The sequence below is a fragment of the Pogona vitticeps genome, chromosome 2 (genome assembly GCF_051106095.1).
Source record: "Pogona vitticeps strain Pit_001003342236 chromosome 2, PviZW2.1, whole genome shotgun sequence".
NCBI classification, from domain to species: Eukaryota; Metazoa; Chordata; class Lepidosauria; order Squamata; family Agamidae; genus Pogona; species Pogona vitticeps.
In genome coordinates, this window is record NC_135784.1 from 172,623,487 (window position 1) to 172,645,369 (window position 21,883).

The window sequence follows — 21,883 nt, forward strand, 5'->3', positions numbered from 1 at the left end:
GGTTTGTGGTATCTTTCAGTAGAATTTGGAGATCCACCAACTAGAGCTTTGGCGCAAAGGACACAAACTCAGAACCAAGAAATGTGAAGCCCCAGAATGTGCCTTGAGGAGCAAAATGGCCCATCCACACAATAATCCAATCCTAGTACCCTGTCCTAAAATTAGAGCTGCCATTAAGCGAAAGAGTGCAATCACTTTCTTGCTGTCATTCGACACCCAGGAGTCAAGATATCTTTTTAATATACTTCAGATCACTCAGAAATCAACTAGCAGATTCCAGTGATCTTTGGCCATCACTTCCTTACAGGCTTTCTCTCCTTGGCTCAGAAGTAGAAAACATTGTGTTGCATGAAGAATGTTTCAAATACAAGCTGTGGCATCTCTGAATTGTAGAACGTCTAGGGATCTTGGAGATCATCATAGTCTAGCCCCTATGACAGGATAGGACATCTGCTTAAAAATCACATACAGAGTTTCAGCCAGTCAGAGCACTGACACCAGCAGGCCGACTTCATAAGGCAAAGTGGATGGTTCTCCGCGTTCACAAGGAAGCAGGCAAGCACGGTGGCAACAAGCCTGATGCGGGAAGGAAGGAAAGATCTCTCAAAAGGAGCTGCCCCAAGAGAAGCAACAAATCTGCTGCCCCCTTAAAAACAGCTGCCTGAGGCTGTCATCTTGGATCCATCAGTAGCCAAAAGCCACTGCTACTCATTATTTCAACACCATCTGAATGCAGTTTGGCACAAACGGCCTCTGTTGCTGGTTTATTTACTTTTAATCCTCTGCCAGGGTCTCATTACTCAGGTCCTGCTGAGAACTCCATGGCAATCACAGATTAATGGTGACTTATGCCAGCAGTTATTAGTGGCTTCCGCTGCCACCCTGGTGCCTGTTCAGTGCATGCAAATGTCTTCCTGTCATCAAAAACATGTGGCCAAACTGGCATTCGGAAGGATGTAACAACATTTCGGTCACCTCCAGTACAACTACCCATGTGTACTGCCAGGGTCTTTAAGATATGAACAGATTTAGCAGGACACAGCAGGACTCCTAATGCCATGCGTGGAGTCCACCTAAGTCCCGTATAGCTCAAGGAAATTTATTTCCCAAGAAACATCCACAGGACTGTCTTGATAGTCTGTGTGACCAAGAGGTTCAGCAGTGGGGAGAGAGATAAAAGACCCATACAGTTCACAAAGTAATTAACACAAAACACATACAGTATCTAGGAATCCTGCATATGAATGCAAATTAACAAGAGATTGGCCTTAAGTTCCTCTAAACAGCGCATGGGGTGCAAGGAAACTGCATATCAGCCCTGAGGGCTGCCCGCAGTCCACACTTAACCTTGTCACAGTTTATTGTATCAGCACAATAAACTGTTAAGGCCTTTCCAATATGTACAGCCCAGTTCTATGTATGTTCATTGGAAAATATGTTCTGCTAAGTGTAGTGGGTCTTACTCTTTTGTTGTGGTTTGGATCAGCTGGCTGCAGAGCCCGGGGCTGGGAGTTCGATTCCCCACTGCGTGTCCCAGGGATGAGCCACCCTGGCTAGGCTTGGGCAAACTGCACAGTCCCAGGGCACTCCCAAGAAAAAGGCAATGTTGAATACTTCTGGATACCTCACTTCAAGAAAAACCTGGGAAGAGTCACTGTACGAGGGCATACAAATTGTTATTACTAAAAGTGATCGGGGAAAGGATTTAGCAACATACAGTGGTGCCTCGCTTAATGATTGCTTCGTTAAACGACGAAACCACCATACGATGACTGTTTTGTGATCGCTTTTGCGATTGCAAAACAATGTTTTAATGCAAAAATCCGCTTTGCGACGATCGGTTCCCTGCTCCAGGAACCGATTCTTCACATTATGACAATTTTAAAACAGCTGATCGGCAGCTTCAAAATGGCCGCCCACTGTGTAAAATGGCTCCCCGCTGTGTTTTTGGATGGATTCCTTGCTATACGGGCACCGAAAATGGCTGCCCCTATGGAGGATCTTCGCTGGACGGTGAGTTTTCAGCCCATTGGAACGCATTGAACGGGTTTTCAATGCGTTCCAATGGGATTTTTTATTTCACTTCACGAGGATTTCACTGTACAGCAATTTCACTGAAACGGATTATCCTCGTTAAGCGAGGCACCACTGTAATGCTACTTTTCTTTGTGCAAGGAGCTTTTTCTGTATAATAAGCATTCAAAGCCCGCTCACTACCTGTTAGCCTAAACTAGCCGAGACCGAGAGAACTGTTCTTGTCTGCTGATCGCATGAGTCTCATCCCACGGCAAAGCTTAAAAGCCACAGCTGGCCCCAAAGCTCAGGGATGCAAGCATGTCCCTCCTTCATCTCTTGATCTTTCTCAGGCAAGTGTTACAAAGACTGCCGCTTTCTTCACCTGAGGGATTCTCTTCTGCTGAGCTGGATGCTCACTGGTGTGGGCAGTTTAATGAAGCGTTCTCCTCTCGCTGCAGATTCTCCCAAGTGCAGCTGCTGGGCCAGGGCCTGGCAGACTTGTACCCATAATCTGGAAGCACTTAAGAGTCCCTGGAAGTCATTTTTCCTTCTCTGCCCCTCTCTTCTCGGCAGGGGACATTGGGCCATGTGGTGAGTGGTAAAAAGAGCCGAGAGTGCATTCCTCTGCTACCTTTATGTGCGTTCTTTGCGCACAAATCATGACATTTGATATCCAAGAAGCTCACTTTAAAATATACCAGAAGTCAGTTTCTAGACCTTAGGAGTATAAGAAAAAGCAAGAGAAATTCCCTGCACAGTGTCTAGGTAACAAGCAAGAAAGGCAAAAAAGGGTCAAGGAGGGGTCCAATTAAAAAGTGTCGGCCTTTAATACCTCACCTCCTTCCCTCATTATGAAGGGTGCTACTCAAGCACCACCTCCTTGGATGAGGGTCTGAAGTCCATCTAGTCTAGCTTTGCCATATACAAAGGCAGTTGTATTTGTACTCAGTACCAACACAAAGTCAAACAAAACCCTGGAAAGGATAACCCTAAATTGAAATTGATTTGATGAGATAATTGCTGTTGTTGTTATTTATGGACTATAGCCCAATGCTCCTGAAGAAGTGGACTATAGTGCATAAAAGCTTAGCTGGAATAATACCAGTTACTCTTTTAGGTGCCATAAGACTCCTTGTCGGCTTTCTTCCAGTAAGTAATGTTATGGATAATGTTATTAATTGCTCTAAAATAATGACAATGCAAACAAAGAGACCGAGAAAACTCAGAATGAACGAACTGTCAGCTGTTTTGTCTGCTCTTCCCCAACCAGTGGAGTCCACCACAAGCAAGATGGGCCTTCTGTGGCTGCTTCCGACTCACTTGCTGGAGAAAGCGAGGAATATCTGAGCGCATGAAAGAGGCCCAAGCATTCAAGCTGCACAGCGGTGACTTCAGTAACAGCACAGCTCGTTAGAAGCCAAGTCCAACGAGCCAAGCACCTTGAGAAAGGAGACAGCGCTCTTCCCCGCCCCCCCCCCCCCGCGCTGCCAGGATGCTTTGAGCTCCAGCTGATTACATCAGCAAAGGGAGGGGACACAGTACCGGGTGCCAAGGGAAGCAGAACAAAGATCAAACACAAATGAGCACCTCTCCCCAATTAACAGACATTTGCATAAGCAGGGGAGGATCCCCTGAACTAGTTGGGCTGGGAGTTGACTCCAGGTGGGAAGGAGTGTGGCAGCCGGTTCCAAAGATGCACCAGCCTCAACCTAAGAACGTGTGAAAGCAAAGGCCCCCTCTGCTTTGCAAGCACACAGATAATCAGGGCAGCCAAAGCAACCCCATCAGGCCAACATGAACACTGGCTGAGCTGAGTTGTCTGCCGGTGACAAGGACTAGCACCTCACCTCTCCCAAAAACCTGATGACAGGAGCTGCTTCTGGTGTTCCCTGAGCTATCAAGACCAGCCACTTAAAGCTGCCTGAAAATGACTTTGACCAGAAGTGCATGCAAAAGGCATAACCCAACCCCTTGTAAAATATGGTGCTAGGCACAGACACTTAGCCTTTTATTTAATGGTTAGAATGGCCACCCAATTTCTGTGCTGCCCAATATCTATCTACATGAAAGATGTAGTTAAGGAAGAGTGGGACCAGAGAGATACGGCAGCTGCAAGACAACAGATATTCCCTTACACACCTCTCCTTTCAGGGCAACTAACTAATGTCTTCTCCCTTCCACCCCCCTCCAAAGATCTCAGCTCCAAACTGTTCTGAAATACAGTGGCTTGGCTGGATGTGAAGAACATCTGATCCTCTAAGGCTTGTTGAACCGCAACTCTCATTGGCCCTGCCCAGCGCAGCCAGTGGTGGAGGATGATGGAAGCTGCCATTCTACACGATCTGAAGGGCCATACCTTCACTGTCCCAGAACCGCGCCAACATCCCAAGGAACCATCAACGCCTGACTGTGGGTGTAGCCGCGACACCAGGGCACCTTTATCCATCCCTGGGGTGCCACTATGGGGGAGGCCGGAACAATTGGATCAAATCTGCCAGGATTTCTCACTATCCTTGAAGAAGGGCCATATAAAAGGGGGAAAGGGTCATACGTCTCTTTAGACCCTTTCACTTCGCAGTTTTTCAGTTCAGATATTGCTTGGATATCTTCATCATATATCGTGGATGGTTTGGAGTGAAGTTCCCAATCCCAAAAGCCCACCTTCCAAGTAGAATTTCTGTGTCTTAAAAAGCAGTGCTATAAGCATGGATAAGAAAAGTTCAGGTTCAACAACACTCAGTCGAGAGTTTTGTGCATTCCTTAGCTCACTCAAAATGTGGTACAGTTCATAAAATAAAGGCAATGGACCCAGACGAGGTCCTTATGGTTTTACACATTAGTTAAACACTTCTCAACAAAGCTATAAGACTGGAATTTTCTTTCTGTGTTTCTCCATTTCATATTCCTTTTCTTGAATCCTCCCGGCTCACATTCTTGCTAATCTAAAAGCAGTGCCTATTTTTAAAGATAATATTGCCAACTTCTCCCTCCTTTCTTTTATTTAACTGGCACTTGCTCCTATGCCTCAAATAGCCGCTCGATCAAAAAGCCAGAATGCTTGCTTTCATACTGTGAAAGATTTCCTCACTGAGATCTATCTCTGTGTCAACTTCCTTTTAATGGTGCAGGAACAAACTTTGCTGTCTGTTTCTGATGGGTTTGCAACTGTACTTCTCATTTGTGATGTGCTGTCAAGTTGCCTCGTACTTACGGCAAGCCTATGAATGAATTATCTCTAAACTGCCCTATGCTCAGCTCTTGTAAACGCAAGCTTGTGGCTTCCTTTAGGGACTCAATCCATCTCATATTTAGTCTTCCTCTTCTCTTGCTGCCTTCTGCCTTTCCAGCTGGCTGGATAGTTCAGTGGTTTAGGTATCTAGCTGCAGAACAGAATTTGGGAGTTTGGTTCCCCATTGTGCCTCCTGCAAGTAGAGTCAGCCTGTATGGTCTTGGGCAAGCTGCACAGTCCCAGGGCACCCCAAGAAGAAGGGAAGGGCAAATACTTCTGAGTATTCTCTATCTGGAAAACCTCAAAAGGGTCACCGTAAGTCAGAATTGAATTGAGAGCACACAGTTATTATTATTCAACCTTTTCCAGCATTATTGTCTTTTCCAGAGAATCCTGCCTTCTCATGATGTGCCCAAATTAGGGCAGCCTCAATCTGTACTTAGAGGGAATAACATAAGAAGAAGGGGGAATCTTACTGAATATGATTTAATCAGAAAAGGTCAACACCAAAAGGAGTTGTACTTTAAGAATAAACAGGAAGGTGCCAGCCAAGCTCTCTGGTTCAACTGCCTTACAGCCGATCAGAAGGCTGACAAGGAGGCCCAACTGATTGCAATCTTATCACCAAAAAGCAATGATTACAGCCTATTCCAACCATTCCAGTTTAAGAGGGAGAAAATGCCAACATCCTGAGGCTGGAAGCAAAGGATGATCTGCTTTTGGAGAATAAGTGGGCAGAGCCTAGGACTGGAGGTGTGTGGGATGGGAGAAACTCAAAAGCCAACAAGCAGCAGCCCAGCTAGAAATTATTGCATGGCTCCAGGAAGTGGTTACCTTCGATGCCAGCCTTTGCTCCTGCACCTTCACAGCACCCTGATTTGCAGGTATCTGCTCATCACTTTCTACCCACCCTGCTGACCCTGGGTCAGCCCTGCTGTATTCTGTATGTCAAGATGCTGCTTAAATACACAGGGGCAGGCCAGGCCACTAGATAAATTAACAGTCTCAGACTAGATTAGGTCTTGACAGACTGTGAGCCGCCAAGAGAAACTCAGGCACCTAGTTATGGACAGAGGTTCAATGAATCTGCCAGAAAGGGATATCCAAAAGAGAAGTCAGGGCTTCTGTATCTTTGACAGATTTATATTTACTCAAAAGTGAAATGTCAGCAGGTGTGCCTTTTTATCCGATCACCCTAGTGACTTGCACAGGACTACAAGAAGGGAAGTTGTTGTCATCTGCATGGCAAACCCTAATACTGTACGTATTTAGTGAGGCTGTCTTTGGTGTGATAAGCTGCCTAACTGATAGGATCAGGTGTTTTATTCACCGCTGGTAAAACTGTCCAAGCACCAAAGCATCAGGACACAAATAGACCTACCTGGGTGCTCTGCTGATATGCTGCTTTTGTCAAGTTTATATACGGTATGTACCTTTTCAAGCACAGATGGGAAGTAGGCAGCCTTCCAGATACAACTGGACTGCTACCCCTATCAGGCCTAACCAGTACAGCCAGTGGTGAGAGATGTAGTCTTACAACATCTGAAGTCCCAAACATTCCCTACTCTGGTTTTAAAGACTGTAAGTGCAGGGCAATATGTATGCACCACATGCTCATCCTATTTATGTTTAGGGCGTGAAATAAAAGGGATGCATATAGCAGAGAATTTAGAATTTAAGACAAAGGCCGCAGGCATTCATACTCACCCATTTTGCATTTACTTGGATGAATTTCAGATACTCTCATCAAATCCTGGAGGGGGAAGGGATCTTTAGGAGGCATCCAGTCTGCCCAATGCAAGATATACACCAGAGCAAGGGGACACGTAGGTCTCCTGATGTTATTAGACAAGAGTTCCCATCAGCCTTGGCCAGCATAGCCACTTCTGAAGGACCACAGCAGTAGTAGTTCAAGAACAGCTGAATGGGTCACAAAATCCCCAATCGTGTTCTAGAGAATTTTACAGGATGGGTCTAGAACATTGGTTTCCCAATGTGTTCTCAGATATTCTTGGACTAAAACTACTAGAAGTCTTCACTCACTGCTTATGTTGGCCAGGGTTTCTGGGAGTTGTAGTCCAAGCATATCTGGGGACCCAAGGTTGGGAACCACTGGTCCAGAGCATCCCTGAGAGCAGCCTCTGCTGAAATATTTCCATGTCTGACTCAAGATATCCAAAGGACCCTTGAGAAGACCCTGGCAAGCATCTGAGAGCTTCATCCTTTCCTGTCCTGGCTGATTTTCACACAAGATGGTCAGATGCAGAAGAGATCCTTACGCAACACAGCAGCTGTGTAGAAAACAGAGATTCTGTCTGCAAGACAAGCCACTCCTCCTGGGATTCTCTCTTCTTCGCAGCTATGAGCGGCAGAGCAGCTTTGGGTTGGCCAGGCTAGTTGGCACAGACTGGCTGGGTTAATGTAAGACGAAGTCAGTGTCCTTTGCTGGTACTGGTTCCTTCATCTTGTGAGCTCTTTTAAAAAGCAATCATTGGGGCCCCCACTGAATCTGAATAATTCCCAGGCAGTCAATAATGTAATAGTTCTGGGTAGGGCAAGTGCGTGGTGGCAATACAGTTCCAGACAAGTCTGAGTCAAAGAGATTGTCTAGATCCTAATCAATCTGGCTTCATGCCCAGTTCTGGTACTGAAACTCAGTTAACCCTGGTGGAGGACTTACGCTGGGAGACAGACAAGGAAAAGTTGATCTGATAGATTGATTATTCTATCCCTCCATTCACACCTACAATCACCATATCCTTCTGGGCTGTCTGGCTAAAGCATCATACTGCAACAACTCCTCCTTCTGACTTTTCAATTTCATTTGCCAAATAACAGCTTCTTCCTCCACCCCTCACTATTGTCTTTAACTTCCTAGCTGAAACACTGTGGGCGCTTTGAGAATGCTGCCAGGAGACTGGCAAATTAATAGCTGAAAAAATCACCTGAGTAGACAACCAATCACTAATTGCAACCAAACAGCAAATCAACACAACCATAAGTGTGACCGGAGGGGAAGACCCCAAAGGTGGTTGTTGGATTACTGTTACCATGTCACATGGGACTTGGCCTAGGGGAATCTACAACATTAAACCTTTCCCTTTCACCTCTGATAATGGAGCAATTGAGAGCATCACCCAGAGAAGAAGCTACTTGGATGAGCAGCGAAACGTTTCAACCTAATAAGAAAGAAGTCCAGTTCAGGCCCTTGACTTAATTTCCAGATCACCCAGAGATCTTGGAGGAATAGTTGTCTGCATGCTGGTGTCATCACGCTCTAATGATTTTCCTCCCAGGATAACCATATGAAAACTCTCAACAGGTCTCTCTAAGAAGCTCAGCCTAGAAAATACAGAGTTATCAATGGTGGGACGTCAGCCTGATCTAGGTGCTGGGGTGGTCCTGTGCTGGGCAAGGCAGTCCTTTGAAAGACCAGGCACAACATTTCAAGGGAGTTTTTTTTTCCAGCCTACAGCATGGCAAGGCTGCTGTCAGCACCAAATAAGATCATGGGGGGTGGGAGCAGGAGTGGGAATTTTGAAGCTGTTAGAAGGGCCTGAATTGGTTGGAATGCTCTTTGCTCCAGTCCTTACTTGTGGATGGATCTGTATGCCACCAAGCTACTGACTTGCGGTACCCCCTTCATCTTCTCTGTCTCTGTAAGTCCATGTTAAATTCTTTTGTCTCTCTCCCTACTTCCCCCAGATCTTTGGGGGGATTAATTTCCACATTTCTTTGGATTAATTTTGCTGCTGCTGCCAGACAATTTATCTCTGCCGCTGCACCTGGATTGGCATTAATACTCTCCCAACCCAATTTCTTTAGGGAATGCCCCCACACCCTTTTCTTGGTCCTTTCTTTTCTCAGATTATTTATTTTTGAAGCTGCCTGGCCCATCTACTGGACACATGGAACAGAAGAAAAGACATCAAGTGGTAGGCAAAACAGAAATCAACCTGAATGAGAAATCTCTCATTTTGATTTGGGGAGGGTATTTTATTGTACTTTTTGCCTTTACGTACTTGCTTGCTATTTTTGGTTTTTAGAAGAGGGAGCTGTTGTTATTTTTTAAATTTGGCTATTTGTTGCTTTTGTAGGGTAGGGAGGTTGCTGCTTTCCCTGTTTGACTGTTTTTTTTTAAAAGGTTACTTAATGCACTGGCTACTTATTCTATTAAAGGTGAATTGTTTGGTGGGTTTAGGTGGCTGTTTTGCTTGCTTTTGTGGTTGTATATGGGACGTATGTATGTGTGTAGACACTGTGGCTGTACAAAAGGCAATGTGCCACTGGGCTACATGAGTGCATACATAGGTCTGATGATGATTCTTTTTTCTCATGTACTGTTGCCCATTTTTGGAGTAAATATATATGGATTATCTGCTGCCTGCCTTGCCTTGCTTTATTCAAATGGAATATTATGGCTTTTGAGCTGCTAGTAACAGAAAGCATGAATTGGAGGAAATGAAATGAAATAACCCCAAAGAGCTGGCCCCTTCCGTGTTAAACGAAAGGCACTGGTGCAAGGGGGAAAAAAGAAAGAAAGAAAGAGACATCACCTGAAAGAGCCCTCTCCAAAACACACATACAAAAAGCCTAAAGTTTTCACTGTGCACATCTCTGTTTCCAACACTCAATTGTTTAACAATAAGGTAAGCCCTGGGATGATGATGTTGGGCCAAGTAAGGTATTAAAGTTTCTGCTGTTTCCCACTGTGTTATGTTGCTTTGAACTTGTTCCTAATGTTTCAAGATTAAATAAATTAAAACCATAACTTTGTTTTAATGTGGTTTTTATGCATAATTTTTTTTAAGAGAGAGAGAGAGAGAGAGAGAGAGAGAGAGAGAGAGAGAGACTGTCTTTACCTGCCCTGAGAATACTGTTGTGCCATGTGACAGAATACTTATTTTAAAATGGATGGATGGATGGATGGATAATCACATGAACAGGGCAGTAGCAAAGGATCCATAAAATAGGATTTGCAGCCAGCTTGAAAAATCAAACAAAACCAGAAACAGAGCATTATGTTGTTTGTAAAATAACCATAGATCATCTTTCAACAGCTGCAGTGGAAGCTGTAGCCGGAGATTTGTTGAACTGTTCAAGCCCAATGATTCCACCATGGACTCTCCTCTCTCTCTCTTTTCCACAGAATCACAGAAGATACCAACAAGGATAATCTACTATGACACTTTGCCAAGGTAGAAAATCCACTCTTGGAGCATATCTGACAAATGTCCATCTCATCTGTTTAAAAAGCTCCAATGAAGAATCTTCCACCCGTCTGAGGCAGGTGAGAAGCTAGAGATGGATGCTTAAAGTCTTGGTGACTGGGGAAGTAGAAATTGCTCTTCGCTCTTGATAATCCAAAATCAAGATGGTCAAGCAGGTAGAAAATAGTTGCTACTTGCATCTGTCTCTCATTCCCAGTTATACCCATGAAACTGTGGAATCTTACACATTACTCAGGTTCTCTGCCACCAATCCCCTGCAACTCCAATAGGGAATGACAGCCAATGGTAGTCAGTCGTTTTTCTTGATGTGTCATATTCCCAAAATGTTAGTTGAGGCTACCCCAAGCATCTGAGATTGGGGATTGTGTGCTCCTGGACTTCTGACTCATCACCTTAGCCAAAAGGGAGGCATGATGGGAGCTGCAATCCTGCAGCAGTGACAGACACATTGCTAATCAAGGGCCATAAAAAGACATGTTTTTTATCATCACACCACTCTCTAATCTTTTATGAACCATATAACTGCCACTATACTGTACCATAGTGGATTTGATTTAAATCAAATTGATTTAAATCACAATTTTATTTTTTTTAAAAAAATCAGATATTTTGATGATTTAAATTTAATAAGTCAATTTCTATTTAAATCATGGCTTAAATCAATTTGATTTTAAATAATCATTTATTTTTATTTTTATCCACCCGGCTTGATAGCAATAAAGTCTATGTTTGCCTTATGTATTAACTGCCATCATGGAGACACGTTGCCAGAAATATTTTACAAAAATAGTTGCTATGATATAAATGTAGCCACTCTTGCTGTCTTTTTGCATGGTTTAACCAAGTTTAATGAGTCAGGGAGGAGGCAACAAAGCAGCAATTGGGCAGTATGACAAAACAGAGGTCTTCCTGAACAAAGATTCCCCTGCAGATTATAAATGCCTACAGTCTGTGCCACTTATGAAATTGATGCTGCAGGCTGTCCTTCCATTAACTGGCCATTTTTGGGGGGACCCTGGTGTTAGGAAAGTGCGAAGGCAAGAGTAGAAGGCAAGAGTAGAACCATGAGATGGTTGGACAGTGTCATCAAAGCTACCAACATGAATTTGACTAAACTCCAGGAGGCAGTGGAAGAGTCGGACACGACTAAATGACTAAACAACAGCAACAGCAACAGCAACAGCAACAACGTGGTAGAATGTTGGACTAGCACTTAGGAGCCTGGGGTTCAAATCTTCACACAACTGTCAAACGTCTTGGTTGATCTTAGGTCTGTTGTGCACTTTCTAGCTTTCTCTGTACTCCACCCTTGTCAGTCTTGTTGGGAGATAAGAGGAGGTAGAAAACCATGTACAGTTCCTTGAGCTCATTGCAAGGAAGGAAGGAAGGAAAGAAAGAAAGAAGGAAGGAAGATTGATTTTGCTCCCTATAAATGCTTTATGAGCTCACACAGCATTACTTCCCTTCTCCCTCTCTGAAGGCTTGTTCTCAGATGTTAAACCAAAGCCTATCCCTTCTATTTAGATGTCCTTTCTCAGGATAAGGCCGTCATTGTCCTTGTAGAGGTCATCATCATCAACAATAACAACATCCTAGTCATTAACACAGTCTCTTTGGGGCAGAGAGAGATAATTGTATACCACCTACAAGCATTTCCACCCAAAAGAGTAAAATGAGTTTCTCCTCCGGGAAGGGGTTATGTTTGGGAACAATTTGCAAAAACAGCTGTTGCCATGTCAGTCCCAGAGAATCAGAAATACCAAGCCAGAAAGACAATCTTCCCTTTTGATATATGGATGTTTAGTTTTTATTTATTTAGGCCTTCAAGCCCACCCTGATGCTGGAGACTTAGGGCACAGGCCAACCTTTAATTTAATGAGTAGTCAAAACACAACTAAAACCAACAATCAACCACCAAAATAACATCCCGATAGTCTGTAACCACAAACCAAAACACATGCACATGCTCGCGCACATATACACACACCCCGTTTGGAAAAGTTACTTCAAGCCCAAGACTGCTAGAATCAGAAAAGAAGTTGGATTCTGGAAGATGTGGCCCAAAAAGTAACTTTTCCAAGTGCACTCTTTCCCCCGCCCCCCCTGCACATGTACAAGTTTACCAAACAACCAGTATTTACATTGCCGCAGACTCATGAAGTCTCAAGCTTTGCCAATGAATTCCCAAGCAAGGGGGCAATCTCCAAGAATGCCTTCCTTTGCTGTTTCCAAAGACACAGCCACCTCAAGTCTGTCGCTGCATGTGGGCCAAATTAAAGAGGAAAAGTTAAGAGAGAGAGAGAGAGAGAGAGAGAGAGAGAGAGAGAGAGAGAGAATTTAGCATGGCACATTAAAGACTAACAGATTTACGTGACTATGAACTTTTGGTGATCAAAATACACTTCTTCAAAGACAAGCAGTGCAAATACAGTGGTGCCCCACATGACAATGATAATCCGTTCCATAGAAATTGCTGTTTAGCGAAATCATGCGAAAACCATTTTCCCATTGGAATGCATTGAAACCCGTTTAATGCGTTCCAGTGGGGAAAATACCTCGTCGTTTTGTGAAAATCACCCATAGGGCAACCATTTTGTGAAGCGCCGATCAACTGTAAAAATGGCTGTCCTGCGAAGCATGGGTCCCGAAAACATAGGGGAGCCATTTTGCGAAGCCGCCAATCAGCTGTAGAAATTATCGTCTTGCGAATAAACAGTCTGCGGAGCACAGACCAAATCATCGTCAACTGAAAATCGCCCATTGGAATGACTGTTTTGCGAATCTCTATAGCGACTGCAAAAAGTCATCGTTATGCAGATTCGTCATTTAGCAGGGTCATCGTCTAGCGAGGTACCATTGTACATGTCCTCTATATTTATACATGTCCTCGTGGTGGTGAAAGTCATGATCAGGTGAACAGATAATAAGACTAAGGGATCATGGGACATGTATCGAAGAAAAACTGTGTTAAGGTACAGAGACTTTAATGGAATACAGTGGTGCCTCGCTTAACGAGCGCCCCGTTTAACGACAAATCCGCATACCGATGCGGATTTTGCGATCGCAAAAGTGATCGCATTGCGATGTTGCCTATGGGGAAAAATCACTTTGCGATTTTTCCCCATGGGTCCCATATTCCCCCAGCTGACCGGTGGGGGCATCGGAAGGACCGCCGGGGAGGGCTCTCCCACCATCTTTCTCAAGCTCCCGCCAGTCAGCTGGGGGAAAATGCAGGTGGGAGCTTAAGAAAGACCGCGGGGGAGCCCTCTTCTTCTGAGGAGGCGGCGGCGGCCGCTCATCCGAAGGCCGGCGTCGAGTGGCGCTTCGGCCGGCTTGCTCCTCCCGGGCCGTGCAGGGGGAAGAGGGAAGAGAAAGAGCCCCGGGCCGGGCACCTGGCTCCGCCTCCCCTTCACCTCCTCCTCTTCTTCAAGCCGGCACCCAGCCGGCTTGTGGCTTGTTCCTTCCCGGGGCCGTGCAGGGGGAAGAGGCTTCCCTCTTCCCCCTGCACGGCCCCGGGAAGGAACAAGCCCCGGCACAACCGGGCGCCTGGCTTCGCCTCCCCTTCACCTCCTCCTCTTCTTCAAGCCGGCACCCCGCGGCGGCGGCAGGGGAAGGGAAAGGGCCGGGCACCTGACTCCCCGTCTCCCGCTTCACCTCCTCCTCTTCCTCCTTTTCCTGGGGGGGGGGGAATGCCAGCTGATCGGCAGTTCCAAAATGGCGCCCCCTGTTTTCTGGACAGATTCCTCGCTTACCGAGGCAGGGAAAATGGCTGCCCCTATGGAGGATCCTCGCTGAATGGTGAGTTTTTGCCCCATAGGAACGAATTAAACAGGGTTTAATTCGTTCCTATGGGGGTTTTCTTTCCGTTTAGCGATGTTTTCGTATAGCGACGTTAATCCTGGAACGGATTAACGTCGCTATGCGGGGCACCACTGTATAAGAAAGGCACTGTCACTCTTGAATGTACATCTGTTCCATCTATACATCTGAAGCCTAAATTGCACTCATTGAACTGGCAACTCTGCTGCAGTGGAGGAAGTGAGCACACAATCCTGAAGGGTTGGTGCAGCCTGTGATTTTGTTAGCAATGCATTCTGGATGGCTAGTTAACTAAAAATCACAGACACCTTCATTGGTCTGTATCAGCAAACTCAATCTGGCTATTTTGTTCTCAATGAGCAGGTCTTCTATAAAGCCAACGTGTCTTAATTGCTTGTTTGAGTCTACTTTGAATTATAACAGGTGTGGCTCACAGCATCTCACTGGGCGTCAGAGAGGAATGGCATCGGAGGTGTAAGACCCCCTGTCCCAGAACTCCCAACAAGCACTGGGGCAACGTCCTTTTCCACCAGTGCTCAGCCTATCCTTAGCCGTGAAGCCTTCCAGCCCAGCCTTTCTCCAAATGAGCACCATTTAGATGTCAGTGGGTATGGGCTTGGGAGGCAGAATTTCCAAAATGGAGAATTCTGCGATTCAAAGCCCAAACTAAGTACCTACCTATCTAATGCCGCATCAAATGAAGTCTGACTAATCAAAAGTCCTGATATGGAACCAATGCTGCATTATCACCACTGGTCAAAGCCCTTAAGTGAAACATTCAGATATTTGCAGTTTCCAAAGAACAATTAGTAAAAAGTTACAGATCAAGGCAACATGACTAGCCATCCCAGCAGTATACAAGCCTCCATGTTGTCCAAAATGCACACTCTGGAATTATGTTTGAATACTGAGGAAGTTCCTAAGCAGACAATTTTGATCTAATAAATGAGACCATTTCAACAGCCTGCTGCTTGAGGAAGGCACCTGCGCAGAATGAGAGCTTGCCAATTGCCAGGATACTTCCTGATGAACAATCCCGATTTAAATCCCTGCAGGAAAAACACACCCTTGACCTACCAGCGTGGGTCTACCGCTTGGCAACAGGTCCCTGTCTGAATATCCCTGGCAATCAGCCCTATTCTGCACCTCATTGCCACATCAGAAAAACTTCCTCATTAAAAAAAAAGCTGAGACAGTGACGTTTTGTTGGTAGAACTGTAATCGGGAAGTCTAAGAGTAGGTTGTGGAACAGAATCACTCCAGCTCTCCTGTTGCTACATCTCTGACAACCACAGACAACTCCTGCATCTTTTCCAGAGGCAATTTTACTTATTTGTTTTAATAATATCTTTACCCTGCCTCTCTCCTTTAAAAGGACCCAAGGTGGCTTGCATCATTAAAAGGCAATATTTAAAGCTAAAAACAGTGAGTATACAAATATTTAAAAGGATTAAACAAATACTATACGAAGGAAACATAAGCAACACCAAAACACATTCAAAGCAGAAAGATACAACAATTCATTTAAGAATTCTCATTCAGGCAGCCATTTACTCGGGGAAAGCTTGCCCGAAGTAAAAGGTCTTTGCCTGCTTGTGGAAAGACAGCAAAGATGGGGCCAGCCTGAACTCCTGTGGGAGGGAGTTCCAGAGGCTGGAAGCAGTACATATCAATCTCACATTGATATGTCGATCTGTGAGAATGTTTTTTCTCTCCTCCCCCTCAAAATATCATCCAAACAATGAATTAAAATACACCCACACTCTTCTACTTTGCTGAATTCGCAACACATAAACAAAGTACTCTGGAACCCAATTGCTCTAGTTTACTCCAGACACACACTACTGTTTGTGGACTGAGGCTTTTAAGTTTTTTTCTTTTCAAAAGGCCTTTTAAAAAAAAAAGAAAAAAAAAGATTTTCCTTGTCATGTGGGAAACAGGAAAATTGTAACCCCTGTTCGAAATCTGGCTAGGTGATGAGAGGCCCAGGGGGTGGAGAATCTTTGAATAAAGAGACAGTTTTTTTTATCTTGGCAAAGGACAGTGGCAAAGTTCCAGGACATTTTTTTTTATATTTACTAAATGATCTGGAAAATCAGAAATGAGCGGTGATCAGAGTGTTAAGTGAACAGAGGCTCATTCTAGAAGGGTGGCCACATTAGCTTTTGTATCAAGAATGATCAAGAGTCCTGCAGCCTTGTAATGAGTAGCACATCATAACAAACTTCTGTAACAGTTACAGTACCTCTTTCCCTGCCTTTACATAAATTAAATTGTAAACAAAGAAATAATTTGCTGAAAATGAAGTTTATGTGGCATTCCCCAGCATACGAACGCTTTCATCACAATAGAACTGCTTTCCCAAACTCAGTTACTGGATTTAGCAAGACTTACATCTGAGTACTGTAAATATACGTAGGACTATGAATGCATTAGTGTGGCCCTTTCCAACATGGGACCTTTCAGATGGTTTTGTCTATAGCACCCACCAGTTTTAACCAGCATAGACAAAAGTCTGGGATGCTGGGAGCTGTAGCCTAAAATACTTGCTGAGTCAAGACTGTTCTAGTGAATAGGGAGAAACCACCCGTCCTCTCTTCTGAAAAGATTAGACACTAAGGCTATGCAAAATTGAAGGGCATGGGAGCTAATCTGAATCCCCTTCAAACCTCAATGCAATTGTCCCCCCCCCCCAAATAATCTTCTAGTGACCTCAAGGTTAAGAGATGTGGCAGCAACTGTGCCCCTCCATTTTCCACAGATACTGCCAATCTATCCTTGTTGCATCCACTTGTACAGGGAGAGGGGGCAGTTGGGGGCATGAAGTTATTTTCGGGATGATTACTCTCAGACTCCCCATAGCCAACACAGTCCTTGGGGGCCATAGTCTCTCCCCCCCACACACACACACAGAGGGAAAGAAGTGTAAGACGAAGGCAACAAAATAACATCTCCCATAACCTATTGTCCCAAAGATCTTGAGAGGTTGTGTCTCCCAACCTGGTTCGTTCTCTCTCTCTCTCTCTCACACACACACACACACACAGAGAGAGAGAGAGTATCCATGAGCCTTCCTGCAGTTAGGGTTGACATCCAGGACTAATTATGAGATCAGTTGTGCAGGTACTTCACTTCTTACAGGGACTTTTGAGTGGTGGCTCAGAGACTGAAAAATACCCTCTCCTTGGAGATCTGGGACACACCCTTAAATGATCTCTGAAAACATTCTGTTCCTTTGTTGTAGCCTGCCTTGGGTATCCTGAGTTTCCTTCTTCCTGCCACAACATTACACTTGACTTTTAACCTACTGTTCCAGAACTGGTTTTATCTGCTGTTTAAAATGGTTTGCTTTTGATGATGAATGGGTGGCATCTTACATTTTAATGGATTTCATGTTGAGTTGTATAAACTACTTCAGGAATCTTTAGACAAAGAAGGCATTTAAAAACCAAATCAAATCTGAGTCTTTAAGGAGGAAATGCATCAAAGAGTTTCAGGATCAGGGGAAACAAAAAAAAGGTCACTTAGGACAGCAAACCACTTGAACCAGCCCTACCTCCAATCAGCTACAGCTCTAGCATGCATGTCGCAAAAGAAGAAAGATCAGTTCCTCTCCTGCCTGTTCCAAAGAAGCTGGCACCCCACAACTGGGCAGTGAGTGACGTTATCAAAGTATATGTGCAAAGCACAGAGGTCCACTTTATGCTGTTCTAGCTCAGTAGCAAAGACAGGGCCATCTTTATCATTAGGCAGTGGGTGACTCTGGTGGCTGATATTTTGAGGAGGGTTGCTGCAGTCTCCCTGCTGGGCCATTCCTGCCAGGTGGATGCCAAAGTTGTGTGTTCAACAGGGCTTCCTTCTAACCTATTTGGCTATCTCACCACCAATGCTTAAATGAAATTCAACTATTGTGAGGGTTCGAGTTCAGGCTCCAGTTTTGCTTCAAATAAATAATTAGACTTGCAAGGTTTGGAAACTGGTGTAACATTTATTGCATTGTTTAACAGGAAATCAGTGTCAGCAAACATGTTCCAACCTTTTGCCCCCTCTGACAACAGGTCAGACTGAGGCTTCCACTCGTCAACCTTGAAGGGGTTCCCCCCGCCGAAACGTTCCAGGGTCCTGGCCAGTCCAGGGCTAAATTTGGGTCTAGCAACTGTCCAGTCTCCCCTTCCAGTAAGGGGATGGTGTCTTCGTCCCGGTCACCCAACCAGACTGGTTCTCTGGAAGGGGAGCCCTTCTGCCAGGGTTCCCTGAACACCCCCTCGTCTACAACTCCCACACCTTCCATTCTATTCTTTCTCTCCTTTCCCTCTCAACTTTCTCCTCCTCTCTTAATCTTCTTCTCCACTTTGATTTATCTCTTGCCCCAGTAGGTTGGTTTTTGGGTGTTTTCTCTCCTCCTCTGGGCATCAGCCTCCTCTTTGGGGATCCGTAGCTTCTCCACCTTGCCAGTCCATGGATCTTCTAACCATACCCATTCCTAGCCTGGCGGTAACTCCCCTTCTGCTCTCTTTATATCTGCCAGACCAGCCTCTACTTCTACCCGTGGCTTTCGCTCAGTTCCTGCCAAAACAGTCCCGGTCTCTTTGACCATTAACTCTTTCAAATTCTCCTCCATCTTCCCCTGGTCTGATCCAGATGGTTTTATCTTCCCGGGAGGGGGAATTGGCGGGGTCTGTATTTCTTTATTGGCAGTAGGCGGGAGGGACGGCACTCCCATGAGAGGGACTTTACTCTCACCTCCGATCTTACAACTACCAACCCAATTTGTGTGTGTTTGTGTGTGGAGTGTTTGTGCATATATATGTGTCTATGTTTGTGTGTGCGTGTATTCTTTGCCTCAGGCTGCTAAGCATCTTGGGCCAGCTCTGGATGCTTCAGAGGCTTTGCATGCAGAAGGTGTCCAGTTCAACTTCTGTCATCTCTAAGCACTGTTGTTGTACCAACAGATATCGTCAGCAGTCTAAAATATCCTATCATTAGTCCTGTTTATCTAGTGCAAACTCAAGTCTTGGGATTCCTTTATTGAATCAACCCATCTCATATAAAGTCCTCATCTTCTCCTACTGCCTTTAATTTTTCCCAGCATTAGTCTCTTTTCCACAGAGTCTTGTCCTCTCATGAAATGCCTAAATTGCGAAAGCCTCCATTCCGTCACTTGTGCTTCTAGTAAGAATTCAGGCTTGATTTAATCTAGCACCCACCTACTATTTGTCTTCCTGGCAGTCCAAGATCTTCTCCAGCACCACATTTTGAATGATTTGCCTCCCACGCCCCCCCACACCCGGTCAGTTTTCGTCACTGTCCAGCTTTCACTTCTATCCGCATTAACTTCCAGGCTGAGCCAGAGGAAACCAGTGTCTAAAACTCAGGAGAATTCATATAAAGCAAGAAAAAAAAGTCAAACATCGCCAGAACTTGGCAGCCTCCAAAGAGTCCCAGATAATTAGGGAGTCAAGCCTCAGGGAGTTCCCAGGTTGAGGCGGAGAAGCTCAATCACTTAGTTGGAGCTTTAAGAGTTTTAGGTAGAGATGTGGAGAATACTTGCTAAATAGTTCATCTTCCCACTGAGACAGCCTGGTGAGTGTTCAATAACCACCACCACCACCATCCCGAAGTTTCTTATCTCCCTTGTGAGCATGAGCATGAGAATGGAGGTTCTTTGTGTTCTGGCTTTGTGTGGAGCATGCCCAAACATCAAGCATGGAGGGACAGGTTGGTGGTCTCCAAAAGATGCAAAGCTCGCATCAGTTGTCTCTAATTTTCCCAAGTCCATGCCATGGGACCGGCAGCAGCTCTTGTTAGTTCTGCCCAATTTGCCTAAAAAGTGACTGCCTCGACTGATGTGGAGATGGGCAAAGAAAATGTCGCCACAACTGAGGGCGAGGAGAAAAATGTTTGATGTTTTGCTTTCTTGAACACAAGGATTTCAATTGACTGGAGACTGAAGCTAATTACAGCTGGTGGGGCAGAAGGCACCACAACCAGTGGCGGGTGGAGCCAGTGGAAAGAGTGGGTTTTCGTGTATGTGTACACAGAAATGTGCTCACAAACAGAGGTGTTTGATGTCTCACACAGACAAGCAAAGAGACAAGCATTCACATGTGAGTACAATAACATGTGCGCAAAGTTTTCCCTCTGTCTTTGGTAAAGAGGGAGGCAGGTGCGAGCTGGCTAGGTATATCCCGAACCTGAGGTCAAGCAAGGACCCCTTTTTGCTTTGATGCCCAAGCCACTAATGTTTATGTTGTCGGTATTAGGAGGTTCAGATGTAATCCTGCAAATGGAAACACATCTCTCTCCTCATGCCTTCAATTGGCCACTTCCTTCTCACCTACTCCATTTTGAGGCAGCACAATAACTCTTTCCACAAGAGTGCAACTGAGAGGTAGTACAGGGATGGGACCAGCATCCCACAAACTGGGCCAGGAAGACCATAGGCCCAATTGTAACTCTAACACTGATGGCACTTTTTAAAAAGAAAAGAAAAGGAACAGTAGCAAACAAGACTTCACAGGTAGTTGTTTCTGTGTTCAGCATACATGTTAAAAAGTCAGTACTTCCCATGGGTTTAAACAGTAGCCCATGAAAGAAAGTGTTTATGAAAGCCAAGTACAACCACTGTGGGCCAAATGAGGATTAAAAGCAGTAATGCTGAGAAGAAATCTCAGTCAATGCATATAAAAACATTGAATTCTACGTAAAAGATGTTAGAGATGGGATGAGCTGTCCCAGAAAATAAACGTAAATTTTAAAATGCAAGCAGATATGAATTGGTTCTGATTTAAGATCCCAGTCTTTTGATCCCTAGCACCTAAAGGTGGGCTATTCTAGAATGTATAATAACATATTAATAAAAATGTAAGCAAAACTGCATGTATTCAAACCTACATTTCCATCCAAAGGCTCCACTCTGGCCAACATAAACAAGCCTAACACTCCCTCAGCTCTGGTATTTTTAGTGCTGGACTCCCTTTATTCTTCTGTGACAGGAAGTCATATTTTCAGTCCCACTATTTGCGCCTATTTGGATTCCCAAAAGCAGGAGTTACCGGGGCCGGCTCAGGACCATTTTATGCCTGGGATAAAGAACAAAATGGCATCCATCCACCTCATTCCATGTGCATAGGTAATGCAGAAATTTCTGAGCAAAATTTGATTTGTGCTGACAATTGTAGCTCACTTCAGCAGTAAAATCACATCACTGCCTTCCACCATATCTAAGAGCCACAAGCTAATATAGGGGGAGCCTGCTGATGCCACCAGCATCTGCTGCCTGAGGTCATTGCCTCCTTCTGTCAAATGGTAGGGATAGTCTAATACAGCATAAATCCCAACTCTGGTTAGATATGTCTGGAGGAGGAGTGTATAAAATGAAACAGAATCTTATTCTGTCCCACAGTCTTGGATAGCAACAGCAGTAGGACGCAGTGTCAGTACAGTGGGGTCTCTACTTAAGAACGTCTCTACTTAAGAACAATCCAACTTAAGAACAGCTCCATTTGCTAAATTTTGCTTCTACTTGAGAACAGAAATCCAAGATAAGAACAGGAAAAAAAACTTTTCCTGCTCTTTTTTTAACCTT

General features: G+C 44.8%; 1 protein-coding gene across 11 annotated transcripts in view; it reads right to left on the reverse strand.

Annotated features, from left to right (window-relative positions):
* Positions 1–21,883, reverse strand: part of HDAC7 (histone deacetylase 7) — a 225,291-nt gene that overhangs the window by 63,529 nt on the left and 139,879 nt on the right. Inside the window, exon 1 of one of the 11 annotated variants that reach the window (XM_072991258.2) lies at positions 12,618–12,728. The exons of the other annotated variants lie outside the window; for them this stretch is intronic. Within the exon in view, the coding sequence (XP_072847359.2) occupies positions 12,618–12,633 (16 nt within the window). The 5' untranslated portion in view covers positions 12,634–12,728. Of the gene's footprint in view, positions 1–12,617; positions 12,729–21,883 lie in introns of those variants that run through there. 11 annotated transcript variants of the gene reach the window in all.